The 26,350-nt window shown below is 38.6% G+C and overlaps 1 protein-coding gene across 1 annotated transcript in view; it reads right to left on the bottom strand.

The window, feature by feature from the left end:
• Ophn1 (oligophrenin 1) overlaps positions 1-26,350 on the bottom strand; it is a 351,191-nt gene that overhangs the window by 161,897 nt on the left and 162,944 nt on the right. Inside the window, exons 6-7 of the mRNA XM_021152888.3 lie at positions 15,071-15,172; positions 8,962-9,072 (exon numbers count right to left, since the gene is read on the bottom strand). Coding sequence (XP_021008547.1) covers positions 8,962-9,072; positions 15,071-15,172 — 213 coding nt within the window. The remainder of the gene's footprint in view (positions 1-8,961; positions 9,073-15,070; positions 15,173-26,350) is intronic.

The following is a 26,350-nucleotide window of genomic DNA, read 5'->3' as shown; positions in this document are numbered from 1 at the left end:
TTAACTCACATTTAAGTCCAATTCAACGAAACCTTCTGCTAGCATTTTTTCCAAAATTCCATTTTTGGTGCTATAAATAGAACCTAAGATCTTGCACATGTGAGGCGAGCTTTCTACCACTGAGTCATATCCTCAAACCTCCAAACGATTGTGCTAACCTATCTATCCTTTACTATTTATAATTGTGCCACACCAATTTAAGGGAATGTGTCTTCTTACCTAGACCATTACAGCATTTCTTTAATTAATTTGGGAGTCTAGTTTTGTATCCCAGGCAGACCTCAAACTCATGATTCTCTGCTTTTGCCTCCTGGTGCAGACATTATCCACCTGTGCCACCTCACTCAGGCTATAATAGATTTTTAACTGATTTCCTACACCAAGCCACTTCCCACACAATAAAATTGTCCTGATAGGGCACACTTAGTGGCTTTTTAGTGGCTTTCTACTGTGCAGAGGCTGATATTCAAATCACACTGCATGACAATGAGTCCCCAATGGGACTCAGTCAAACATCAATACCTGCAATTTCTCTTTTCTTCTACCAGTATCTCAGGACACACAACTTCTTTGCATTTTTTGAGAATGTCTAAACATTCCTCACTCTCATCAAAGAAAGCTGGATTTTTGTCAAAGGCCCTTTCTGAATCTATTGAGATTAACATGTGATTTTTATCTTGAAGTTCATTTATGTGATATATCACATTATTAGCTTTCTTTTTATTATTAGATATTTTCTTTATTTACATTTCAAATGTTATCCCCTTTCCTGGTTTCCCCTCCGAAAACCCCTTCTGCCTGTCCTCTCCCCCTGCTCACCGACCCATCCATTCCCACTTCTTGGCCCTGGAATTTCCCTACACTGGGGCATTGAGCCTTCAAAGGACCAAGGGCCTCTCTCCTCCCATTGATGTCTGACAAGGCCATCCTCTCCTACATATGCAGCTGGAGCCATGGGTCCCTCCATGTGTACTCTTTGGTTGGTGGTTTAGTCCCTGGGAGCTCTGGGGGATACTGGTAAGTTGATATTGTTGCTCTTCCCGTGGAGTTGCAAACCCCTTCAGCTCTTTGGGTCCTTTCTCTAACATGTTCACTGGGGACCCTATGCTTAGTCCAATGGATGGCTGTGAGCATCCACTTCTGTATTTGTCAGGCACTGGCAGAGCCTCTCAGGAGACAGCTATATTAGGCTCCTGTCAACAACATTATTAGCATTCATATATTGAACCAACGCTGTATCTGTGAAATAAAGCCAACATGGTCATGATAGATGACCATTGTGATGATATATGCCTGTATTCAGTTTAGACCGAGTTTATTGAAGTTGGTGAATCAAACAAACATAATTTATTTCATAACTTTATCATAACTAACAACTGTTTTGATAATGTGCACACTTTCATGCATTCTTTCTACCTCATGGGAGTATGGTATTCATAAAGAAAGAAACTGTCATTCCAGTTTACTGCAATATACCCAGTGTATAAGACAGTGCCTGGAAAATGAACAGTGCTCTACTCAATGATTACTTGGTCAAGGAAGAAATAAAGAAAGAAATTAAAGACTTTTTTAGAATTTAATGAAAATGAAGACACATCATACCAAAACTTACATGACACAATGAAAGCAGTGATAAGAGGAAAACTCATAGCTCTAAGTGCCTCCAAAAAGAAACTGAAGAGAACTTACACTAGCAGCTTGAGAGAACATCTGAAAGTTCTAGAACAAAAAGAAGCAAATACACCCAAGAGGAGTAGACTGCAGGAAATAATAAAACTCAGGGTTGAAATCAACCAAGTAGAAAAAAAAAAAAAAGAACTACAAAAAGAATCAACCAAACCATTAGCTGGTTCTTTAAGAAAATCAACAAGATAGATAAACCCTCAGCCAGACTAACTAGAGGGCAACAAAGACAGTATCCTAATTAACAAAATCAGAAATGAAAGGGAAATATAAAAACAGAAACTGAGGAAATTCAAAAAACTCATAAGATCCTACTACAAAAGTTTATACTCAACTAAATTGGAAAATCTGGATGAAATGGACAATTTTCTAGACACATACAAGGTGCTAAAGTTAAAACAGGATCAGATAAACCATCTAAACAGTCCCATAAACTGAAAAGAAATAGAAGCAGTCATTAATAGTCTCCCTACCAAAAAAAAAAAAAAAAAAAAAAAAAAAGCAAAAAAGCCCAGGACCAGATGGGTTCAGTGGAGAATTCTATCAGACCTTTAAAGAAGACCAAATACCAATACTCTTCAAACTATTTCACAAAATATAAAAAGAAGGCACACTATCTAATTCATTCTATGAAGCAACAATTACTCTGATACCCGAACCACACAAAGACCAAAGAAAGAGAACTTCACACCAGTCTCTCTTATGGACATTGATGTAAAAATACTCAATAAAATTCTTGCCAACCAATTCCCAAAACATATCAAAATGAACCTTCACCACAATCAAGTAGGCCTCATCCCAGGGATGCAGGGATGGTTCACATGTCCATTTCATTAGATGCTGAAAAAGCATTTGACAAAATTAAGCATCCTTTCATGTTAAAAGTCGTGGAAGCCGGGCATGGTGGCACATGCCTTTGATCCCAGCACTAGGGAGGCAGAGGCAGGCAGATTTCTGAGTTCGAGGCCAGCCTGGTCTACAGAGTGAGTTACAGGATAGCCAGGGATACACAGAGGAACCCTATCTCAAAAAAAAAAAAAAAAAGTCATGGAAATATCAGGAATTCAAGGCCCATACCTAAAGATAGTAAAAGCAATATACAGCAAACGAGTAGAAAACATCAAACTGAATGGAGAGAAACTTGAAGCAATCCCACTAAAATCAGGGACTAGACAAGGCTGCTCACTTTCTCCCTATTCAATATAGTACTTAAATCCCTAGCTAGAGCAATTAGACAACAAAAGATCAAAGGGATACAAATTGGAAAGGAAGAAGTCAAAATATCACTATTTGCAGATGATATGATCATATACTTACCCAAAAATTCCACCCGAGAACTCCTAAAGCTGACAAACAGCTTCAGCAAGGTGGCTGAATATAAAACTAACTCAAACAAATCAGTAGCCTTCCTATACTCAAATAATAAACAGGCTGAGAAAGGAATTAGGGAAATGACACCCTTCACAATAGTCACAAATAATATAAAATACCTTGGTGTGACTCTAAACAAGCAAGTGAAAGATCTGTAGGACAAGAACTTGAAATCTCTGAAGAAAGAAATTGAAAAAGAAAATGGAAAGATCTCCCATGCTCATGGATTGGCAGGATTAATATAGTAAAAATTGCCATATTGCCAAAAGCAATCTACAGATTCAATGAAATCCCCATCAAAATTCCAACTCACAACTTCACAGAGTTAGCAAGACCAATTTGCAAATTCATCTGGAATAACAAAAAAACCAGAATAGCAAAAACTATTCTCAACAATAAAATAACTTCTAGAGGAATCACCATCCCTGACCTCAAGCTGTATTACAGAGCAATTGTGATTAAAAACTGCATGGTATGGGTACAGAGACAGGCAGGAAGATCAATGGAATAGAATTAAAGACCCAGAAATGAACCCACACACCTATGGTCACTTGATCTTTGACAAAAGAGCTAAAACCATCCAGTGGAAAAAAAGACAGCATTTTCAACAAATGGTGCTGGTTCAACTGGTGGTTAGCATGTAGAAAAATCCAAATCGACCCATTTTTATCTCCTTGTACAAAGCTCAAGTCCAAGTGGATCAAGGGCCTCCACATAAAACTAGATACACTGAAACTTATAGAGGAGAAAGTGGGGAAGAATACATGGTCACAGGGGGAAAATTCCTGAAGAGAACACCAATGGCTTATGCTCTAAGATAAGTGGGACCTCATAAAATTGCAAAACTTCTCTAAGGTAAAGGACACTGTCAATAGGACAAAAAGGCAACCAACAGATTGGGGAAAGATCTTTACCAATCCTAAATCTGATAGAGGGCTAATATCCAATATAAACAACTCATGAAGTTAGACTCCAGAGAACCAAAAAAACGTATTAAATGGGGTACAGACCTAAACAAAGAATTATCAAGTGAGGAATACCAAATGGCCAAGAAGCACCTAAAGTAATGTTCAACATCCTTAGTCATCAGGGAATGCAAATCAAAACAACTCTGAGATTCCACTTCACACCAGTCAGAATGGCTAAGATCAAAAGCACAGGTGACAGCAGATGCTGGTAAGGATGTGGAGAAAGAGGAACACTCCTCCATTGCTGGTGGAATTGCAAGCTGGCACAACCACTCTGGGAATCAGGCTGGTGGTTCCTCAGAAAAATTGGACATAGTATTGCCTGAGGACCCAGCTATAACACTCTTGGGCATATACCGAGATGTTCCAACATATAATAAAGGCACATGCTCCACTGTGTTCATAGCAGCCTTATTTATAATAGCCAGGAGCTGGAAAGAACCCAGATGCCCCTCAACAGAGGAATGAATACAGAAAATGTGGTACATTTACATAATGGAGTATTACTCAGCTATTAAAAATGATGAATTCATGAAATTCTTAGGCAAATGGATGGAACTAGAAAATATCATCCTGAGTGAAGTGACCCAATTACAAAAGAAGAAACATGGTATGCACTCACTGATAAGTGGCTATTAGCCCAAATGCTCCAAATATCCAGGATACAATTCACAGACCACATGGAGCTCAATAAGAAGGAAGACCAAAATGTGGGTGCTTCAGTCCTTCTTAGAAGGAGAACAAAATACTCACAGCAGCAAATATGGAGATAAAGTGTAGAGCAGAGACTGAACGAAAGGCCACCCAGATACTGCCCCACCTGGGGATTCATACATATACAGTTACCAAACCCAGACACTATTGTGGATGCCAAGAAGTGTATGCCAATAGGAGCCTCCTATAGATGTCTCCTGAGAGGTCCTGCCAGAGACTTACAAATACAAAGGCAGATATTCAAAGCCAACCATTGGACTGAATGTGGGGTTCCCCCAGAGAAGAATTAGAGAAAGGACTGGAGGAGCTAAAAGGGTTTACAACCCCATAGGAAATACCAACCAGACCCCCCAGAATTCCCAGGGACTAAGCCATCAACAAAGGAGTACACATGGCTTCTGCTGCATATGTAGCAGAGGATGGCCTTGTCATGCACCAATGGGAGAAGAGGTCCTTGGTCCTATGAAGGCTCGATAGATGCCCCATTGTAGGGGAATCAAGGACAAGGAGGTGGGAGTGGGTGGTTAGGTGGAAGAACACCCTCATAGAAGCAGGGGGAGGGAGGATGTGATAGGGTGTTTCTGGGAGGGAGGGAAACCAGAAAAGGGGATAATATTTGAAATGTAAATAAAGAAAATATCCAATATAATAAAAATAAAATAAAATAAAGATAGCGCCTGGAATACAGCAAAATCTTGATGCTTCTTTAATAAATGAATGAATACTGGTTTTCATATAGTACATATACAATTATAAAAATGTAGACATCAATACATGTAAGTCATGTGCCATATATGTAGACACATTCACACTCAATAGTACATATCATACACCTACAAAGAGATACAATATATACACAAACAATTTGGGAGGGAAAATACTATACAACCAATACATATTCTTTTTATATAACGGATGTTTTGATCATCCAAATGCACTATCTTAAACTTTTCTGTGATGAATCCCCTATGTAGTAATAAAAACAGTTATCAAAAGTCAGCATATTTTCCAATCAAAGTACACTAAGTTTTGTAATAAATTAAAGGTAATTTAGTAGGAACAATCATGCAAGGCAGTCGACTAGCAGAACAAGAATTAGAACAGGAAGTGACTAAATGTAAGGCCATGAGTTCTTAGCACAGGCTGAAGCATATGGTATATATTAAAAAGCTTTCTGAAGGCATGAGGGGAAGAAAGCCAAAACATCTAGGCCCAGATGTGTTCACAGCAGAGTAATGCAATGTTGGAGACCATACCATGAGAAAGCGAGCCCTTCACAGTCTCGCACCCTGACAAGCCAAATGGCCTTGTGCTAGGAGCTGGTTATCACTCCCTCCTCCCTGTTCCCTTCCTGGCACCTGAGGCTGTAAAAGCTGAATTATAGTCCCCTCTTCCTTATCTCTTCCTGACTCCCATGACTTCCAAGGACATGAGTTACATGCTGAGCCCAGCCTGACACCCAAGGCTGTTAAGGAGGATCTATGTTCCAGAGATAAGACACAGAGTGCCCGCCACCTGGAGCCTGACTTCGGCCCTCATGTCCCCTGATGCCCACTTCTCTGTTCTTTGTTAATTCCCCCTCAACCCCTCCCTATTCCCCTCAACATATGCTTTAAAACCCAGTGTTTCTGCCTAATAAATGGAGACCTTGATAGGAACTCTCTACTTGGTCTTTGCTTCTCTTTTCTCTCCCATCCCATTTTCTCCCAGGTTTGCGGTCCCCCTCGCACCCACAAATACCTGAGTCTTGCTAGACGGGATAATGCAAGGGTTTCAAAAAAGACCAGAAAGAAATACTTCTTAACTTGTTAAAAATAAAAACAGAACAAAACATGAACAGAAACACAAGAAGTCTTCCAAATGTCTTTTACAAAACTAGTATTATCATTTAATAGGGAAACCAGGTAAAGACTCAGCACCCACCAAACCTACAGGCCTGATGAGCATAAAGGCAAAGATAAAATCCTTGTAAACTGTGTATAGGCACATAGCAAGTTGGCTTTTCCCAGAGATAGGAGGCTGGTTCGCCATGTGTAAACCAATAAATATAATAAATCATGTAAATAATCTTAAAGACAAAGTTCAGACAATCATCTCAATAAATGAAGAAAAAGTCTTTGACAAAATCCAACATGTCTTCATGATAAGTGTCCTAGAGAAAGTAGGAGTGGAGGAAACAAATGGCAACATATAAAGACCAGATATTACATACCCACAGCTAACATCAGCCTAAATAGAAAAATTCAAAGAAGGTTCCATTAAAATCAGAAACGAGACAAGGCTATCCACTGTCTCCACTACTTTAAAATATAGTGTTCAAAGCACTAGCTGGAACAACAGAATAAGATAGATAGAGCTTCAGAAATGTGGGAGTTAGAAATTTTAGCCCATGTTCTGTTCTTAATTACATCCTGGGAAGACAAAAAAAAAAAAAAAAGTAATGAAAATTCAATGGATACAAACAAGAAAAGTTGAATCACCCCATTTGCAGATGATATATTATACTTAAAACATCACAAAAACTCCACCAGAAAACTAGAGATGGTCACAATTTCAGGAAAATGGTACAATAACTTACAAAACTCAGTAAAAACTCCATGTGTCAACAGAAAACACATTTAGAAAGAGATCATGAATGCATTTCCACTCACAATAGCCTCCAAAAAAAAAAAAAATACCTAGGACTTAACCAACCAGGGAAGAAGGCAGGAGTGGAATGGGGAGATGGAGGGAGGGGAAGGGACTGGGAGGGAGGGGGAAGGAGGAAGGGAAGGAAGAAGGGAGGAAGGGAGGGAGGAAGGGAGGGAGAGGGGGAGGGATAGAGGGAGGGAGAGAGAGAGAGGGAAGGAGAGGGGGGAAGGAGGAGGAGGAGAATGATAGCCAAGGCAATACTGCATAAAAAGGGAAATGCTAATAGTATTCACATTCCAGATCTCAAGATTTATTTCAGGGCTACAGGATTACAAAGAACATGGTGCTTGCACAAAATTAAGCTTGTAAGCAAAGAGAGCAAAATAGAAAATAAATGTTAACAACAGCCATTGAACATTTGACAAAGATGACAAAATTCTTTGCAGAAAACATGGCATCTTCAGTACATAGAACTTAGCCTGGAACACTGAAACTGCTAGAAGAAACCATGGGCACTATCCTTCCAGACTTAGGTGCAGGAAAGAATTAGGACAATTGACAGGTGGAATGTCACATAAAACCAAAAAATCTTCTACACAGCTAAGGATAAATCCATTAAGTGGAGAGAGGAAGCCCAAAGAGAAGCAATTTCACAAATGGATGGATGGATGGATGGATGGATGGATGGATGGATGGATGGATAGGTAGATAGGTAGGTAGGTAGATAGATAGATAGATAGAGATAGATAGATAGATATTCTCTATTGGAGGTAATTTATACCTGGCATTATTAATTTTGCCAGCTACCTGTGGCTAGTGAGGCCCTGCTACCTAGAGAATAACTTGTTCCTGCCATTTTCCTAAACCAACCTAATCTATAACTACATTTGAAATACTCATCCTTCTATAAAGAGGTTAAGTATAGCTCTTACCCCTTAATTTTGCAGTAGAGAATATTATAGAAAGCCACAACCGGTAAGAATTCAGAAATAAACTGATTATAATAGAGCCCCTGCCTCCAATCAATACATTTAGAATACAACCCCTAACCTTAAGGGAACATCTTGGAACATCACAGAAAAGGGGACGAGATATTGTTAAGAAGCTGGAAAGCTGCTATGAAATAGTCTTTTCTTCAAAAAATGGGGAGTATGAGTGTGAGTCTGGTAGGAGTTAAAAGAAGGAATGTTGTGAATATGATCAAAACACATTGTATCAAATTCTCTAATAATTAAAAAATACTAATTTTTAAAGTGAAAATTAAAGTGTGACATAGAGACTTGAGGAGGGATTGAATCAAGGAAAAAGAAAAATGAAGAAAATGGTCATAAATGGGGAGCAAAATAGTATAAATGTAGTAAGGAAGAGTATGAACATTTCTAAGAACAAGAAAAATAAAAACCTGTGTGCTGATATTCTTGACATATATTGTTAACATGAATATAAATTGATGTTTTTATTCTCTTAAGCTTGCAATTTTATGACCAAAGTTCTCCACATTCACTTGAGCATTTTGGGCATTTGATACTGTGTGTGTGTGTGTGTGTGTGTGTGTGTGTGTGTACATGATTATTCACCAACAGTTAGAACTTACCGGCTCTACAATATTGAACTTCTTTGACTCCTGGACTTCCTGAATTTGATAAACATAGTCAAGGGATGATTCAAAGAAATTGTGCTTTTCCTTATCCACTTGGAGGTCCGCCTGTAGAGAGAAGGCAACAAAAGTCACAAAGGGGCCTGGGTGGTTTTGAAAGTCAAGAATGAGAGAAATCAATTAGGTTCTACAGCTAAAGAGGCATTGAGCTACCTGCAATTATCCTATTTTCTATTGTTTTCTTTATTTCCATTTTACTTTATTTTACAGAGAGGGGATATGAGACCAAGAGATTATAAAGATTTGAGGCCTCCTACTTCTAGTCCAGCATGAAGGAAACCTGGGAACCATAAAACATATTTTCAGATCAAGGAAAGGCTGAACAAGTTGGAAAAGCTTTCTTCTTAAATCCAACAGAAAATTAAAATCATAGCAGAAAAAAACTAATGTATAGATTACTGGAGAGAAGCAGAGCTCATGAGAAGAGACACCTGAGAGAAAACAGTGCTCAGTGCTGAAGGGATTACAACCCTCACTGAAGAGCTACTGCAGTTTAAGAATAAAGTGCTTAACAAATACAAAGAGAAAACATGAGATCCAAAGGAACTACAGCAAGATCAAATGAAGCCCAAGCTAAGTCCTAGCCAAATAAGCATGAAAACTCACACTGAGCACTTAGTTCGGTTTCTTTTGCCAAATGGTCTCTCTGTCTTTTAAGCATAAAAGCCAAAAGGCAAAAATACCCCACAATCTGAAGCAAAAGCAAAACATCAGAAATTGACTAAGAGAATGCAGACACTGTGTAGAAGGATAAGGCCTTGAATTTTAAACAACCATGGCAAAATACAAAGAATTCTAGTGAAAAAAGAGAACAACATGCAACCACAGATATGTGATATTAGAAGACAGATGAAACTTGGAAGCATGGATCCAAAGGAAATGACAGAAACCTAAAACATTGTAACAGAAATGAATCCTGCTACCCTGGCTTCATATTGAACAAGGTTGAGGAAATAATGAGTAAGTCTAGGGTAGAGCACTTACGGGCCTGACTAAGAGTCCTGACAATATGAGGCGGAGGGTATCAGCAAGCTTGAATGTACATGAATACTAAGGTCAAAACAAAGAGAATCAACAACATAAAATAAGACATCTGAGAACTTCTAGACAAAATGTGTAGCATATGTGTACTTGGACTATAAGTGATGGAAGAAACTGAATGGAATGGAGAAATATTTTTAATGACAATAACAGTGTTCTGCAAAATTAACCAGCTACAGCTCCTGTATACACCAAAGGACTCTAAATCAGCACACTACAGAAACACTTGCGCATCCATGTTTATCATGGCACTATTCATAATAGCCATGATATAGAACCAGTCTAGATGCCCACCAACAGATGGACCAATTTTAAAAATGAGAGCCATAAACACATTTAGCACTAAAGAAAAACAACGTAATGCCATTTTCAGAGTTAGAAATCATCAGGTTTAGTCAAATGAGGCTAAGTTGGGATATCACTCTTCTCAATCAGAATCTGGACTTAATTCATGTGTATTGTGGTTCTGTAGGACAGAGAAGGAGAAAAGCACTAGGAGTGAACAGGATGTCTAAGGGAGGGGAGAGAACAAGAAAGGATCATGGGATGTGTGTTATGAAAGCCAAAGTGGGCACTAGTGGACAAGGAAGAGTACCAGCAAGAGGATGGAGAACTGGGTAGAGCAATTAAGAAGAGAATAATGGCATATATGCATAAAAATGTCACGCTGAAATATATTTACTTGCATACTAAAAAAATTTAAATTTTTAGATTTAAATATTTTACTATCCACATTGGCATATCAAATGATGTTGGAATTATGCCAGTCTTGTTCAAGTAACTATTTTGTTGAGATTTCATGGATGCCATTTTCCTCATCAAATCTAGGGGACACTATTTTAAAACTCTTAGAAGATAATGTTAGAGAAAATCTAGCCTATGGTGATAACATGATAATAATAATACGATGATAATAACACCTATGACAGTACTTAAGAGTTCAAACAGCAAAACACAAGACTGAGATCACTGAGCTGTTACAAAACATGTTGAAGGAGCAGAAAATCTACATGACTTTAGATTGGCAGGACTTTTAAATATATCAAAAGCTTGAATGATTGAAAATATAGATAAACAAAATTTCATTAACCCAAAAACATCTGCTGTACCAAAGACCCTGATAACAAAATAACATAGATACGTACCTGGAACACTTTGAAGCACCTGATACTGGGTTGGCACCTAACATCATATAGAGGGCTCTTAAAACATAGCAACCAGAAAACAACTCAATTTTAAAAGAGGAAAAATATCTGATCAGACATCTCAGCAGAGAAGACAGGTGGCAGCTGAGGATATAGGAAGATGCTCAATATTACATGTCATTGGTAAATTTCAAATGACAAGAGAAATGGGATACCACTGCACATCTATTAGAGTGGCTAACAGTAAAAACACTGATAACACCAAATGCTGATAAGGATGTCATGCAAAAGAAAGTCTCAGAACTGATCAGAAAGAAGAATGGTACATGTTGGTAAACAGCAGGGTCTTACAGAATAAAAAGTAGCTGGAGAAAGTACCCAAGGAGCTGAAGGGATCTGCAACCCTATGGGTGGAACAACATTATGAACTAACCAGTACCCCGGAGCTCTTGACTCTAGCTACATATGTATCAAAAGATGGCCTAGTCGGGCATCACTGGAAAGAGAGGCCCATTGGACTTGCAAACTTTATATGCCCCAGTACAGGGGAACGCCAGGGCCAAAAAAATGGGAATGGGTGGGTAGGGAAGTGGGGGGGGGGAGGGTATGGGGGATTTTTGGGATAGCATTGGAAATGTAATTGAGGAAAAGATGTAATAAAAAATATTAAAAAAAAGAAAATTAAAATTTAAAAAAAAGTAGGCTTACAATGCAATCCAACTTTTGTACTCTACAGCATTTACCAAAAGAACCTCAACAAAATCTACACACAAATATTTACCATGCCCATATTAATAACTGCCAAAATTCAGAAGGAAAAATTCTTCCATACGATATAGGATATGTATGTGATACAGGTATTAACAACAACCCTGAAAAGAAATGGGCTATCAAGTCATAAAAAACAAATACCGACAATTAATACCTATTGCTAAATAAAATAACCCAACATGAAAAGGCTCCATGCTGTAGGATTCAAATGATATGAAATTACAGAAATGACAAAAATATGGAGTCCAAAGAAAGAGAAATAGCTGTCTGGGATTTGAAATAAGTGAGAATGGGGCAGATAGAATTTTAGAAGAGTAAAGCTATTCTTGAAGACACTACACTAGACACGTATCATTATACACTTGTCAAATCCAACAGAATGGGAATAAACGAGTAACTCAGTGTCACAGTGCCTGCCTAGCATGTGCATGGTTCTACACCCAACAAAATAAGAACAGGCAATCCATAGCCCACAGAACATAAGACCCATTGGCTCACTAATTGTAATAAATGTACACAAGATTTTATTAATAGTGAAATTATGTGCCAAGAATCATTATCTCTGTGCTTCTCATTTATCTTTTTTCAGTTTTTCTTTTCATTTTGGTACATAAAAATCTCTCTGCATCATTTTTATAACCACATGTGAATTTATAATTACCAAATACAAAGTTAAAGGGAAAAAGCTTGTCTAGGAATGTAGCTCAGTATGTATTTCTCCTTGTCCCCTCAAAGAAAAAGAAAAAAAGAAAAGCCTAACACTATCCTATGGAGGATCTCCTGACTTCTTTCACACAATTCTAAGAGAGAAGGCAATGTAACAATAAAACTGAAAGTGATTTAACAATGATATGATTCTTTGTTTTCTTCTGGGGGACAGGGTGTCAGGTACGCTAAGCTGGCTCCACACCCTCTATGTACCCAAGGATGGCCTCGAACTCCTGAGCTAGAACTGCTGCCTTCTCCCTCTTTCTCTTCCTCCTTTCTTCTCTCTCTTCAGTCCTTCTTATCTTTCCCTCATTTCTAAGAGTTTTATTATTAAAAAAAAAAAACCTTATTATGTAGCCAGAATACCCTCACATTCACAGCAATCCTCTTGCCTCAGGCTCTTGAGTGTTGGGATTATAACCATTATCCACCACACCTAGCTAAATAAAATGCCTCTAAAAAAATAAAAGCTCTTTGATTTTTTAAAAGTGACTAAATCAAGTTCCCTTATTTGACTTTTCAATGAACAGCATACAGACTGTAGCCTGCAGCCCTGCTCATCAGAAATGTCAACAAAGGTTGGCTATGGTGCCTCAAGCTACCATACCAGCATGTGGCAGAGGCAGGGAGACTTCTGGGGATCTCAGGACATTCTGGGGGAGATTCTGTTTGAAAACATCAAAATTCCCAAAGTGTTAACAAGGACACTGACATAGCATATAAATCTGTCCAAACACTTTAAACACCTTCACAGCAAAAAAAAAAAAAAAAAAAATCTGAAAAACAAAGAAACAACAAAAACCCTTCAAACTATGTGTTGTATCGCCATGGGTTCTTATGACTAGCCCCAGATTTGGTAGTCACTACTAATAGGACTCACAGGATTGGAGATACAACATAAGGTCATAATCCCAGATGATATTTATTTCAGTGAAAGGATACAAAAAAATCATCAAAGAGGAAAGGTGAGGGAGCCATCTACAAGAAACTGTGGAGAATACCTACAATGTAGAGAATGCCTCTAAGAGATTCCTTAGTAGTTTCACAAAGGATGCATAAAATTGTTTTCTGTAAGCTATAACAACCCAGCAAAAATAGCTGCCCGAGGAGATTCTTTAGAGACTGATGATCCCCTGAGGTTTTATTGGGTCTGGTAAGATAGGCACTCCCTGCCTGGCATGTGCTATAATTCTAGACTGTCTGAAGAATAGGTATTTGAGAAAAGCCACACAGTCTGCACAGGCAACTTGTGCACAGAGAGCCACTATTATCATTTAGGGAACCACTTACAGAAATAATGGGAAACCAGTTGGGTTCCCAGTTGCTAAGCAAGAATGAACTCTTATTTTATGGGCCCCTCTAAAAATGTCCTCACCCTTCTTGTGTTCAGACAGCATCACTTTGGAAGTTATCCCTGTGCTCTCGTTGCCTGCTGCAGGTAATAAAATTTTTTATCCACTCTGTGATATCTTGGCCATATTTTCTTTCCTTTTTCTTTGTTGTTGTTGCACCAGTCAAGATGTAAGTCTGCTGCATTTGGTTATCCCATATTGCCATTCACTAGTCTTGTAGAGTACTATCAATTCTCAACAGATCACTTCTCAAGACTATCTCATGCCTTTCAGCCTTGAGGCTACTAGCCTCTTTCTAGAGCAATTTCTCCATTTCTGTTTGTCATATATGTTATCTTTTTTCAAATTATTATCTCAAATTGGAAAGGCAAGTTTCTTCCACAAAGGGACTTGCTCTATCCAGACACTTCCTCTTCACTTCCTCATTGCCTGGGTCCCTTAAGACTATTATAGAAACGTGCATTTTACAGACAGAAAGAGCCTTGCTCCTACGAGATTAGTGCACATTCTTATATTAGAATCCCACCTAGAAGGACAAGGACATCATATTACTGTCCCTCTAGCCTTGTTCTACCCAGCATAAGGATTTGGTAGATATCTATTAAATAGTGGCTTGGAAGAACTAAAGCCATTGCTGGTCTCATAGAAGCAGTGGTCCTAATGCAGTATCCCCTATCCCTACCAAAACAGGCAATGGAACACCACAGGAGGTAAAGTCCACTTGTCAATACTACATTTTATCTATCCCAACATATAATCTAGGATCACAGACTTGGAAACTCGGAATGGAAACTGACACCTGAGATGTTTGAGTTTTTTTTTTTTTTTTTTTAACACAGTGAGACAGAAGCCAGGAATAGAGTTCTTTACTAAAGGAAGTTACTAATGGAGCCCAGGCCTCAGGTATTCCCTTTGAATGTTTCCATGACTTCTGTTGAGCCATCTTATGGGGAAAATCTCACAATCAGAAATGATTAGTTTCTAAGGCCCAGCTCAAGAAGGAAGCAGGGATAGACATTGTGAACATACCTCTAGTAGCTGAGATTCTTTCTTTTTGGATGACAGATGTAAGTGGCGGTCCAGTAGCGAGTAAAACCTCTCACCATCCTTTTCAAATTTCTTCTTCCTTTCCTAGACAGAGAAGAGAAGCTTTGCATTAAATTTCTATTAATTTAATACTATGGACTTAGAAATGAGAATGAAAGGTACAGTTTCAGGTTTCATATGGTCAGTTCCTACAGCTCCTTGGAAGGAAAAAAACTACATCAGTGCAGAATGTGCTGTTTTGTACTGGTCTCAAGCAGGTTTGATGTCCTCCCGTATAACCCTACCTGAGCCAAAGACAGTTCCTCCAGGTAGAACTGAAGTCTCTGCAAGCTCTTGCTCCAAAAGTGCCACTCAAAGGTGGCCTCTGTTACTAAAACACTTTCTTGCCTTCTGTGGTTTTCACATATGGTTAGTATTCATTTGATCTTTTCAAAAGAAAAAAGAAATGCAAATATAGCCAGAAACAGTGAATCTGTATTAATTCAAATGACCTCGGACAGTAGGCACCCAGGGCTACTTTCTTCGAACAAATTCTTTAGGGTCATTGAAGGATTCACAGATGCCAAATAAAAGCTGCCAGGATGCCGGGCATGGTGGTGCACACCTTTAATCCCAGCACTCGGGAGGCAGAGGCAGGCAAATCTCTGAGTTGGAGGCCAGCCTGGTCTACTGAGTAAGTTCTAGGACAGCCAGGGCTACACAGAGAAACCCTGTCTCAGAAAAAAAAAGCTGCCAGGTTGGGTGGGTGAGCACCCTCATAGAAGCAAGGGGAGGGAGGATGGGATAGGGGTGTTTCAGAGGGGAAACCAGGAAAGGGGATAACATTTGAAATGTAAATAAAGAAAATATATAATTAAAAAAAGGAAAAGAAATGTTCAACATCCTTAGTCATCAAAGAAATGCAAACCAAAACAACCCTGAGATTCTACCTCACTCCAGTCAGAATGGCTAAGTTCAAAAACTCAGGTGACAGCAGATGCTAGCAAGGATGTGGAGAAAGACAAACACTCCTCCATTGTTGGTGGGACTGCAAGCTGGTACAACCACTCTGGAAATCAGTCTGGCAGTTCCTCAGAAAACTGGACATATATTACCTGAGGACCCAACTATACTACTCCTGGGCCTATACCCAAAAGATGCTCCAACATATAAGAACATAAGCTCCACTGTGTTCATAGCAGCCTTATTTATAATAGCCAGGAGCTGGAAAGTACCCAGATGTCCTTCAACAGAGGAATGGATACAGAAAATATGGTACATTTACACAATGGAGTACTACTCAGCTATTAAAAACAATGACTTCATGAAATTCTTAGGCAAACAGATGGAATTAGAAAATACCACCCTGAGTGAGGTAACTTAGTCACAAAAGAACACATATGGTATGCACTCACTGATAAGTGGATATTAGCCCCCAAAGCTCGGAATAACCCAAGATACAATTCACAGACCACATGAGGCTCAAGAAGAAGGAAGACCAAGGTGTGGGTGCTTCAGTCCTTTTTAGAAGGGGGAACAAATTACTCATGGGAGGAAATATGAAGACAAAGTGTGGAGCAGAGACTGAAGGAAAGGCCATCCAGAGACTGTCTCACCTGGGGATTCATCCCAAATATAGTCACCAGACCCAGACATTATTGGGGATGCCAAGAAGTACTTGCTGACAGGAGCCTGATATAGCTGTGTCCTCTCAGCTCTCAGCTCTGCCAGAGCATGACAAATACAGAGGTGGATGCTCGCAGCCAACCACTGGACTCAGCACAAGGTCCCCAAAGAAGGAGTTGAGAAAGGACTGAAGGAGCTGAAGGGGTTTGCAACTCCATAGGAAGAACAAAATATTAACCAACCAGTCTCTCCCAGGGACTAATCCACCAACCAGAAAGTACACATGGAGGGACTCATGGCTCTAGCCACATATGTAGCAGAGGATGGCCTTGTCAGTCATCAGTGGAGGAAAGGCCCTTGGTCCTGTGAAGGCTGGATGCCCCAGCTTAGGGATATGCCAGGGCAGGAATGTGGGAGTGGGTGGGTGGGTGGGGGAACACCCTCATAGGAGCAGGGGGATGGGATGGGATAGGAGGTTTCCAGGGGTAGAAACTGGGAAATGGGATAACATTTGAAATGTAAATTAAGAAGATATTCAATAAAAGAAAAGAAAAAAAGATACTGAAAAGTGGAAAAAAAAAAAGAATAATTCCTCTGGGAATGGTGGCACTCAAGAGACTACAGAATAAGTATTGTGAGTTCCAGAAAAGCCTAAGCTATAATAATAAGTATTTCTCAAAAATTCCAATACTAAATAAATTAAAATCTAAAAGTTTATAAATGACAAATCTGAAGATTATAATTTATAAATCTTCTAAGATTGAATTAGTTGCATTTTCTTGCCGTGATAAAATCCCATGGCCAAAAGCAATTCATGGAAGAAACACTTTATTTTGGCTTATGACTCCAGAGGGATAAAAGTCCATGATGGCAGCAGATGCAAGAAGCTGAGAATTTATGTCTTCAAAGGCAAATGTGAAGCAGAAATATGAAGCAGGGAAATGTCCTAAACCTTCAAAGCCCCCCCCCCCATGCAATATTTCCCAGTAAGCAAGGTTGCATAGCTTCTTTGGGTTCCATTCCATCCCCCAAAGTATCACCAACTGGAGAACAAGTTCAAATACTTAAGCCATATTAAAAAATGAGCTTATGAGGGGTTTAAAGCATCACAAACTTACAATGGAGAAGTTAAAAGGAATATATACAGTTTAAAGGTTATATAGAGTTTAAACTTGAAAGTTTCACATTAATACTTCACAGGAGAGGAACTAACATTTTAGCCTCAAGCACATTTTCTATATGCTCTCACATTGTCCTGACAAAACGGACATGATTATTGCCCATGCACTACAGTCAAAGTCAATGCTAAGAAAGTCAAAATGATTCCGTGTCACTGGAGTAGCGAGTAGAAAAATGAGTCCGTTCCCTTCTCCTAGTGGGCTGTGATACTCTTGAACAGCTGCATAGGATACTGGACTCAGGAGGTATGCCACTTCTATATGCCTTTGGTTTTAGCTATTAATTTGATTGTGCTAATCTGAAACAGCAATAAGCGACTCTTACCTCAAATTGAATACTACATGAGCATCTTGTGAAAATGCAAACATATGTATGTGCTTATAATATTGCAAATTGAGAAGAGGCCATAATTCATATCTAGCCTACTGTGTTTCTTCCAGGAATAACCTAAATTAAGATATCAAATGGAAACAGATGTCTCTTTGAAATATCTCAGGGAAGTGGGGAGAGCGGGGAGGGCCCAATGCTATCAACTTCTTCCCCTTATAGGACAGAATTGTTAAAAACACAATTGCATGGAGCAAATCTTTCCTCAGTTTGAACTTCTACCCTTCCTGACATGATTTTGGTCTACTTCTCTTCCTCCAGACCTTTCAGGAAACGGAAAACAGATGAGCATGACAATGTGGCTAACAGAATTAGAGAAAAATTGTTCATTTCAAGAGAACCAGAGAAGTGAGAACCTCCCCACCTCCAAATAGGTGCCGCTCTGTGACAAACATCTAGAATGAGGAAAAGACCTCAAGGTTCTAGTCTGAGCTCTGTTACTAAATACTTGAGAACACTTAACCTAATTCCCCAAGTGAAAATAACCAGGGGTGGTTGAGCACAGCTTTAACCCCAGCACTCCAAGAGTCAAAAGCATGAGGTTCTCTCTGAGTTTAAGGCCATCCAGGTTTCCATAGTGAGCTGCAGCCCAGCCAATGAGACCCAATGAGACCCCCTCTAAAAAGCAAACTACAAACAGAACAGAACATTAAGTGGTAATAGTTTGATGATAAGATCATACAAAATACTAGATGATAAAGTATCTGTAAAGTAAATAACTTTTGCAAAATGATATCAAACAAGTCAAGGTTGGAATCCTGGGATATAGTTGAACTATAGAGAACTTGCCTAGTATGCGTGAGTCCCATCTCTCTGCAGGGACAAGAAAATCAGACCTAAGTGTCAGTTCCTAAATTCTACCCAAGTATCTACCCAAGGACATCAAAGAAATAAGTGATAAGGACAAGGATGGGGGGGTGTGTGTGAAAAAAAAGTCACTTCTATGATATTGTTAAAGAGGGGAAAGTGGATATTTTGAAAATACTAACATTAAAATATTTCCCTTTGACTACAGAATTCTTTTGGTGGGGTGTGGGTTTTATCTCAGTGAAAGGTCATATGCTTAGCATTTATGATCCTCTACATGTAGTTGCCAACACCCAAATCTAAACTTGGAATAGGGTTTAAAGCTTTTTATTCTCCCTTACTAACAAATAACTCTTAATTGTCAAAGTATATAAGAAACCTATAAGGAACTAAGTATATCACAGCTCAAGTACACAGAGGCTATACAAACTAATGCAAAATACATCTCTATCTTTCCAGGTGTAGTAATGCACTTACTAGAGGCTCAGGGAGGAAGATCATGAACTCAAAAATAACCTGGCACACATAGTAAGACCCTGACTCACAAACAACACAATCTTTGCTCATGCTCTCCCAGGGAGTATACATATCTCTGTCAGCAGAATTTAGTTTCCTGGAGGAGATTCTTTCAGAGTCAGCCAGCCTATGAAAAACTGAATGTCTTCCAGAACTGTTGTGCCTGGTGGGACAGACAGCACACTGCCAGCTAAGAGACAGAACACACAAGTATCTACTTTGTTTAAAACATGGGCAAATAAATAAGACATTATATTAGCTAAGTTATCTAGATAGATATTTGGCTTACAGTATCCTTTAAACGTAAAAATGTATCCCTTGGCTTTTGAAATGGCAGTTTAAAGGCCTAGCCAAGTTCTAGTCTTGGCTTGTCTTAAACAGTGAATTTTAAAAGTACATAAATTATACAACTCACTCCTCTCATCATTTTCAGATAAAGAAACTGAATCTGAACTATTACTATTCATCTAGATTGTGGTTATTTTTAATAGCAGAAAGGAGCTTTACTACTTATTATTTAACCCATTTTCAGATGAGATAACTGAACCTTACCAAGGCATGGTTTATTACAGGAGAAACTGGACCTGAGCATAAAGCTCTGATCCTGTCTGGGAAAAAAAAAGGCTAGTGACAAGATAGCATTATGTGAAAATAATAACTCTGGGCCTAGAAGGTTACTGCAGCACTATTAGCCTACATGAAGTTTCAAGTCTTCTCATAGGAGTATACGTTTCCTAAGTGCAAATAGAACTCTACCTAAAACACCATAACCAGGGGGACATCTTTGAAAGAAACGTGTGATTACTTCTGACAAGTAGTGATATAATACAAAATTAATTAGAAGCAGTAGATCATATTATGTTATGGTATAAAAATTAAAGATCACAATAAGCATATGTATATTGGCAGGTATTGTATAGCTGTTTCCTCCAAGATTAAACCCTTTCATCTTGGAGGGGGGGTTTCTTTAAGACAAAGGATGTTTACAAGGATGTGAAATAACAGTGTTGTCAGGGAAGATGAAACATTTCACACTGCAGAGAAGCTGGTTAAAACTGGAAGTATACAACTCAAAATAGTTTCAGGGGGTCCGTGAAACTGACTGGGCCCATTAGGCCCTTCCCTCCCTAAGAGTATATAAGCAGTAGTAACTGCTGAGCTACATACTCAGACAAACTGAGCTGCCTAGGAGATGCTCAGACTGAGCAGCCTCGAAGAATCAGAGCTCAGCCAAACAACCTGGAAGAAACCAAACTTCCTTAAGTTAACAGAGACCAGTCAAGCTCAGACCAATTGAGCCACTGGGAGAATACACTCACTTTCCAACCCATTGAGCTGCCTGGAGCTTGTGTACTATGCTGTAGGTTCCCAGCTTTGTGATCTATCTATCACCCATAATGGGGTAGTCTTTGGTAATGCAGTTGTTTTTCAGCAATTCCTGCTCCTGTAAGTAACCCTTCAACCAGATCGCTATAAGTAACCCAATAAAACTCATTGGTTCACCAAACTGGATTTTAGCAATATCTGTACTTTGTTCCCTAGTTAGTTCCCTATATGGGGTAATTATATCTCCCCTGAAATAGTGTCACACAACAGCGGGAACCTTCCATACTTAATATACTTATGAAATTCTGGGTCATTAAATGTGATCCAGAAAAAAGAAGGTAGGAGTCAGAATATAGGACCTATCCCAAACTGCCACCCATTTTCTGTGCATCTTGGAGGGGTTCATTTCCCTTGAGGAGTCTTGACCATATTCTCTTTACAGAAGATAGGAAATAAGGAAAAACTCTTTAGTGTTTATTAAAATATCACAAGTTTTTTCTCTTCCCTGCCTTTTGAGTATACTCTAAAAGTTCCTGGTTAAGTTTAACATCTCTGCTCATGAAAGTCCATGATTAATGGTCAGAATTCATAGCCAGCTTAACAGTCTTCCTCCTTCCTATTTCTTTAGCTATCAAGCAGGCAAACATCATTCTCAGGGAAAGGAGAGCCATTTTCCTAAGCCAAAGGGAGTATTATTATTCCCATTTGTCCTTGCCAATTACTGACCTAAGAGCTGGCCCACAACTCAGCCTATGAGATATAAGGCAAAGTCTGCTGGCAGTTTTGAGTAGACATTTGTCTCTCTAGACAAAAGAATAAAAATGGAATATTAATGGAGCCCTTCTTTCTTACTGAAAATGCCAATGTAATATATTAGTCTGTGGCATCTATGGCCTTAAAGTAACAACTAAGAGAATTGTAGTATGAAGAATTGAAGGTAACTTAGGGAAACATGGAACCTCCTACCCTCCAGAGCTCTTAACAACAAATGTTGTCATCATATTATGTAATGTTATGCATCGACGTGGCTAGGCTATGTTGCCCAAATATCTGGTCAAATACTTGTCCAAAGGTTGCTCTTAAGGTACTTTGTAGACAACAAGTAACACTGAATCAGTGCACTTGGAACAAACCATATTATCTAGCAGAATGAGTGTGAGACTCATCTAATATAGAGTCTTTAGGAAATAAAGTTTTCGAATCAACAAAGGAAGATTATCTTCATACATAAATTGCAATTTGGTCTCTTATCTAGGTTTCCAACTTGTTAACTCCTAAAATCATTTCCTTAACACTCTACTCCCCACCCCAGCCCCCATACACTCCTGAAATTATGAATGGGCTGTGTCTTGATAAATCTATCATAAGCTGAAAAAATGTTGTAAGTCAGAAATATATCAACTACATTTAACTTCCTGAATATCAAAAACAGAGCCAAGTATGGTGGCAAGTGCTTATAATAACAGCACCTGGAAGGTTGAGATCAGAAGTTTGAGGCCAGCCAGGACAATTTAACAAGACCTTGTCACAAAATTATTAAAGAACTTAAAGGCCTGGGTTTTTAGCTTTGTGGTGGAGCACTTGCCTGGCAATGCACAAATCTCTAGGTGCAACCATCAAGTAAGGGGGCAAAAGGTTAGCGATACAGTATATTATCAAGTAGGACTTGTTTTGTGACCATGTGGCCAACTTGGAACTCTGGCTTCTTGCCACCACACAACATCACAACAGGGCACCATACTATATTTGGTCATTCTGGGAAACATTGAAGTTCAAATTTTAAGTATCCTTTTTACAGAATACATATTGCTTTATCAACATAGTATAGCAAAATAATTATAAAGTAAAGCTATCATATACCAGAGAGCATATTTACACACATTTTATTAATTCTATTCTTTGTAGAATCCTAATACAGGATATCTAATCCTGTATTAGGAATAATTTTTGGGCAAACGACTCAGTCACTTTCATCCTGGATACTCATTATTTCTCCAACCATCCTGAACATTAGCAAAGTCCCAGGAGACAAACTAGAATTTACACAGCTCCACTTATTAATGAAATCTAGCAGTTAGAATTCATTGTGCTAAATAATTTAATTTTATGCTTCTCTGGCATAAAGAAAGAAAGAAGTAGAAGAAAAATAATTCCTTCTGGACATAGACTTTGAAGTTGAGTCCTGGCTCTGCCACTTTGTAGATCGTATGACCTTGAATAAGTTCTTATCCTCTCGGAGCCTTTGCTGCTTCACTGATAAAATAACAAATACCTTCTTCATGGGGTAAAGTAAGAATGCTATGTTCTTGATGCACATCACAGCCTTATACATAAGTAAGAAGCAAAATGAATGCTAGCTCCTACAGGTTTTTTCTATTTAACAATATAAAATTTTACTTGACCTGTATAGTAACCATTAGGCATGCATAGTTATATTCATGATTAAAATTAAGTAAGGTCTAAAATCCCATTTTTCAATCGCACTAGAAACATATCAAGTGCAGCATCTAAGGTCTTGTAACAGTTGATATTTCCTTGGTAGTACAAAGGGGAAGAATATCCAGATGACAATTTAAAGCAAAAAGTGATATGCTCTGATTCCCTACCTCTCCTAGTACTTCAGCAGTAACACTGAAACCAGCTGATGATAACAAGATCGGGTAGGCCTTGTTCACCCAAGAAAGATGACTCTCACAAATTATAAACTGTTGTGATGGCGGGTTGAAATGGAAAGGGCACTGGAAAGGTTAAAGTAGACAGGATAGTCTCATTTTGATTATGTAAGAGAAAGATGATATTGGTGACTTTGATCTGTGACACAGTTTCTCAGTGCTGCGGGATGGCAAAGGAGATGGAAAACAAATGTGACTTTTCCTAGATCAAGTTCTACTAATATTTATTATGAGGATGGTATTCTCTTTTAACTCCACTCTTTAGGCTAAACATTATAACTTTTCTGTGTTTCAGGGATAGAACACCTTGTTGAAGGATCTTATCGAGCCATCTATTCTGAGCCAGGTACTTCGCATTCATGGTCAAATTTGGTGTTAAGTAGAAGTGTTTGTTAGAGAGTAGATTCTTCCACTCAAGGAACTTCCTTCTTCTATATTACAAAGAGTTTACAAACACTTGATAAACCAAATTCTCTTGCATTTTTCTAAATTAGGAAATATTTTCTGGAAAGTAACACAAAGCTCTGTTATATTAATGGTATCAAGTGATGGTAAAAAATTACTACAACCACCTAGGGATCATTTGATAATAGCTTCAGTAAAAATGTGTAGATCCTACAATGCAGATATATATGAATATGAGAGAGGGAGGGAGGGAGAGGGGGACGAGAGAGAGATATCTTGAAAAAGCATCTCAAATGCACAGCACACAAGATGACATATAAAACACTTTTATGGAAACATTTTTGCACTTATAAGCATGGAAACAACTATCAATGAACAAGTTAAAGACACCAAAACACATTATGTTCTCTTTTTTTGTGGATTATAGCTCTGGATCTTCAGTTGATAATTTAGAGTAACAATAGCTACCAGGAGAGGAGAGTAAAAATGGATGATGGTAGCAGAGGTCTTGATAGGGAAACTAGGACATAGATGCTATGAAGGGGGAAAAGAGAAAAATTGTTGAGGGTAGTTACCTGAAAAAAAGGGAGGGAAAGCAACAAAAAGGGAGAAAAACAAAGAAAGGATAAGTAACACTAAGGATGTTTGGACTAGTCACTGGGGATCACATTAGTTTACTTTTACTGAAAATTACAAGTAAGTACATATGTATGTGTGTATGTATGTGTGCATATATAAATACATGTTTTTAAATGAAGTTAGGCAACTTGGGGTGACCATGCTCCCCTCAAAATCATAAACAATCTAACAAAAACCTCAGGGCTTCATTCCAAGATATTGGTCAGGGGAGTCAAAGATACTCCCCAAACAATACAGGGTAATGCCATTGCCCTCTGTTACCTCCTAGAAGTTGAACTTAAGACCCTATTGCTGAATTCACATCAAACTTTAGACACAGGACTTGGAGGAATCCAACTGGAACGTCATTGGAAGCCTCTTCCAGGAGGACTAGCTCTCATAGTAGCAGAGCTGCTGAGGGGGCAAAGTCATAAACTGTCTTACCTAGCTGTGACACCTATGGATCACAATGATTTGAAACAGCATGCTATCTTTACAGGTTCAATAAGAGAACTTATTTATATCTAGGGTTTAACAAATAGCTATCAAATTTGATATAAATCCCATTCAATAGAATAGAATCCATGCCTAGTACAGTTAACCTAGCCAAGTCGTGTGTCTAGTGAAGCCATGAGCCCAATGAAAAATCTACTATTGCTGCTTTCCTAAGCCACTATAATTTCTAACTGCATTCTAAATACTTATCTTTATGTTCACAGATGTGCATAGATCTCAGCCCTCATTAAAGAAGCTTGTTTTTGCAGCAGATGAGAACTATTACAAAAATTCATAACTGGATGAAGCAGAAAAGAACTGACCATGGGGTACTCGGTCCCAAGTTGATACAGCTACAGGACAACCCTACACACTTAAGGCTTGGGGAACATCACAGAAGAGGGCCAGAGAGATTGTAAAAGTTGGAAAACTATAAGAGAGTGAAGCCCAACAATATGGCTGCCTAAGTAAAATCTGAACAATGACAATACCAGTCAACATGCCAATGTGGATGAGAAAAATCCTTTAAAGAGCAATGAATGGCTGATGAGAGAGTAGGAGTTAGTCTTCTCCAAGGACAAGGCCCCCTTTACATTATTCAGTCCCAGGTGACCATCCCTAAGCCAAATACATATGAACAACACTAAAGAGACTCAGTAGGTTATAGTTATAAATGTAATCTACATTGTTGCTTTAATTTTGAGCTTTGAAGAAATAGCATGTAGTGTTTAACAGCACTTTTTTTTTTAAAACTCCAGCATGTATGTGTCATAGTCATCCATGTGATGGCATATAACAGTTCTAGGTCATTTGTTCTCACTACTGGAAAGGAGTAAACTTTATCCCCATGGATTTATTAACTCAACTAATCCTAGGCATCATCAACCACTTTATCTGACTTTTCACTGCAATGCCAAAAGGCTAAGCTCAAAGTTCAAGGTGACTGTGGTATACTATGATGTTTTCCTTTAAGGGATAGAATGATTATCCTCATTGCTATCTTCAAGTAGAGAAAATGTGGCCAAGTAGATATAACAAACCATTGCAATGACAGCCAGATCTATGGTAATAGAAATAGAGCTATTTACACTCTCTAATTAAGGGATGGAAGAAAGGGCCACAGGACCCTCATTAGGAGTTCAGCTATTACTCTGCCTTGGGTCACTTTGGGTAATGTTATAGTATGCATAAAATAGAAAAGCAAATAAGGTGGAGACAAGCTGGAAAGAAGGCTCAGTGGTTTAGAGCCATG

This window comes from Mus caroli, unplaced genomic scaffold (genome assembly GCF_978045245.1).
Source record: "Mus caroli unplaced genomic scaffold, Mus_caroli_1 scaffold_5, whole genome shotgun sequence".
In the NCBI taxonomy this organism is placed as follows: Eukaryota; Metazoa; Chordata; class Mammalia; order Rodentia; family Muridae; genus Mus; species Mus caroli.
Note: the sequence above shows the minus strand (reverse complement) of the source record. Positions and strands in the feature narration are given on the sequence as shown.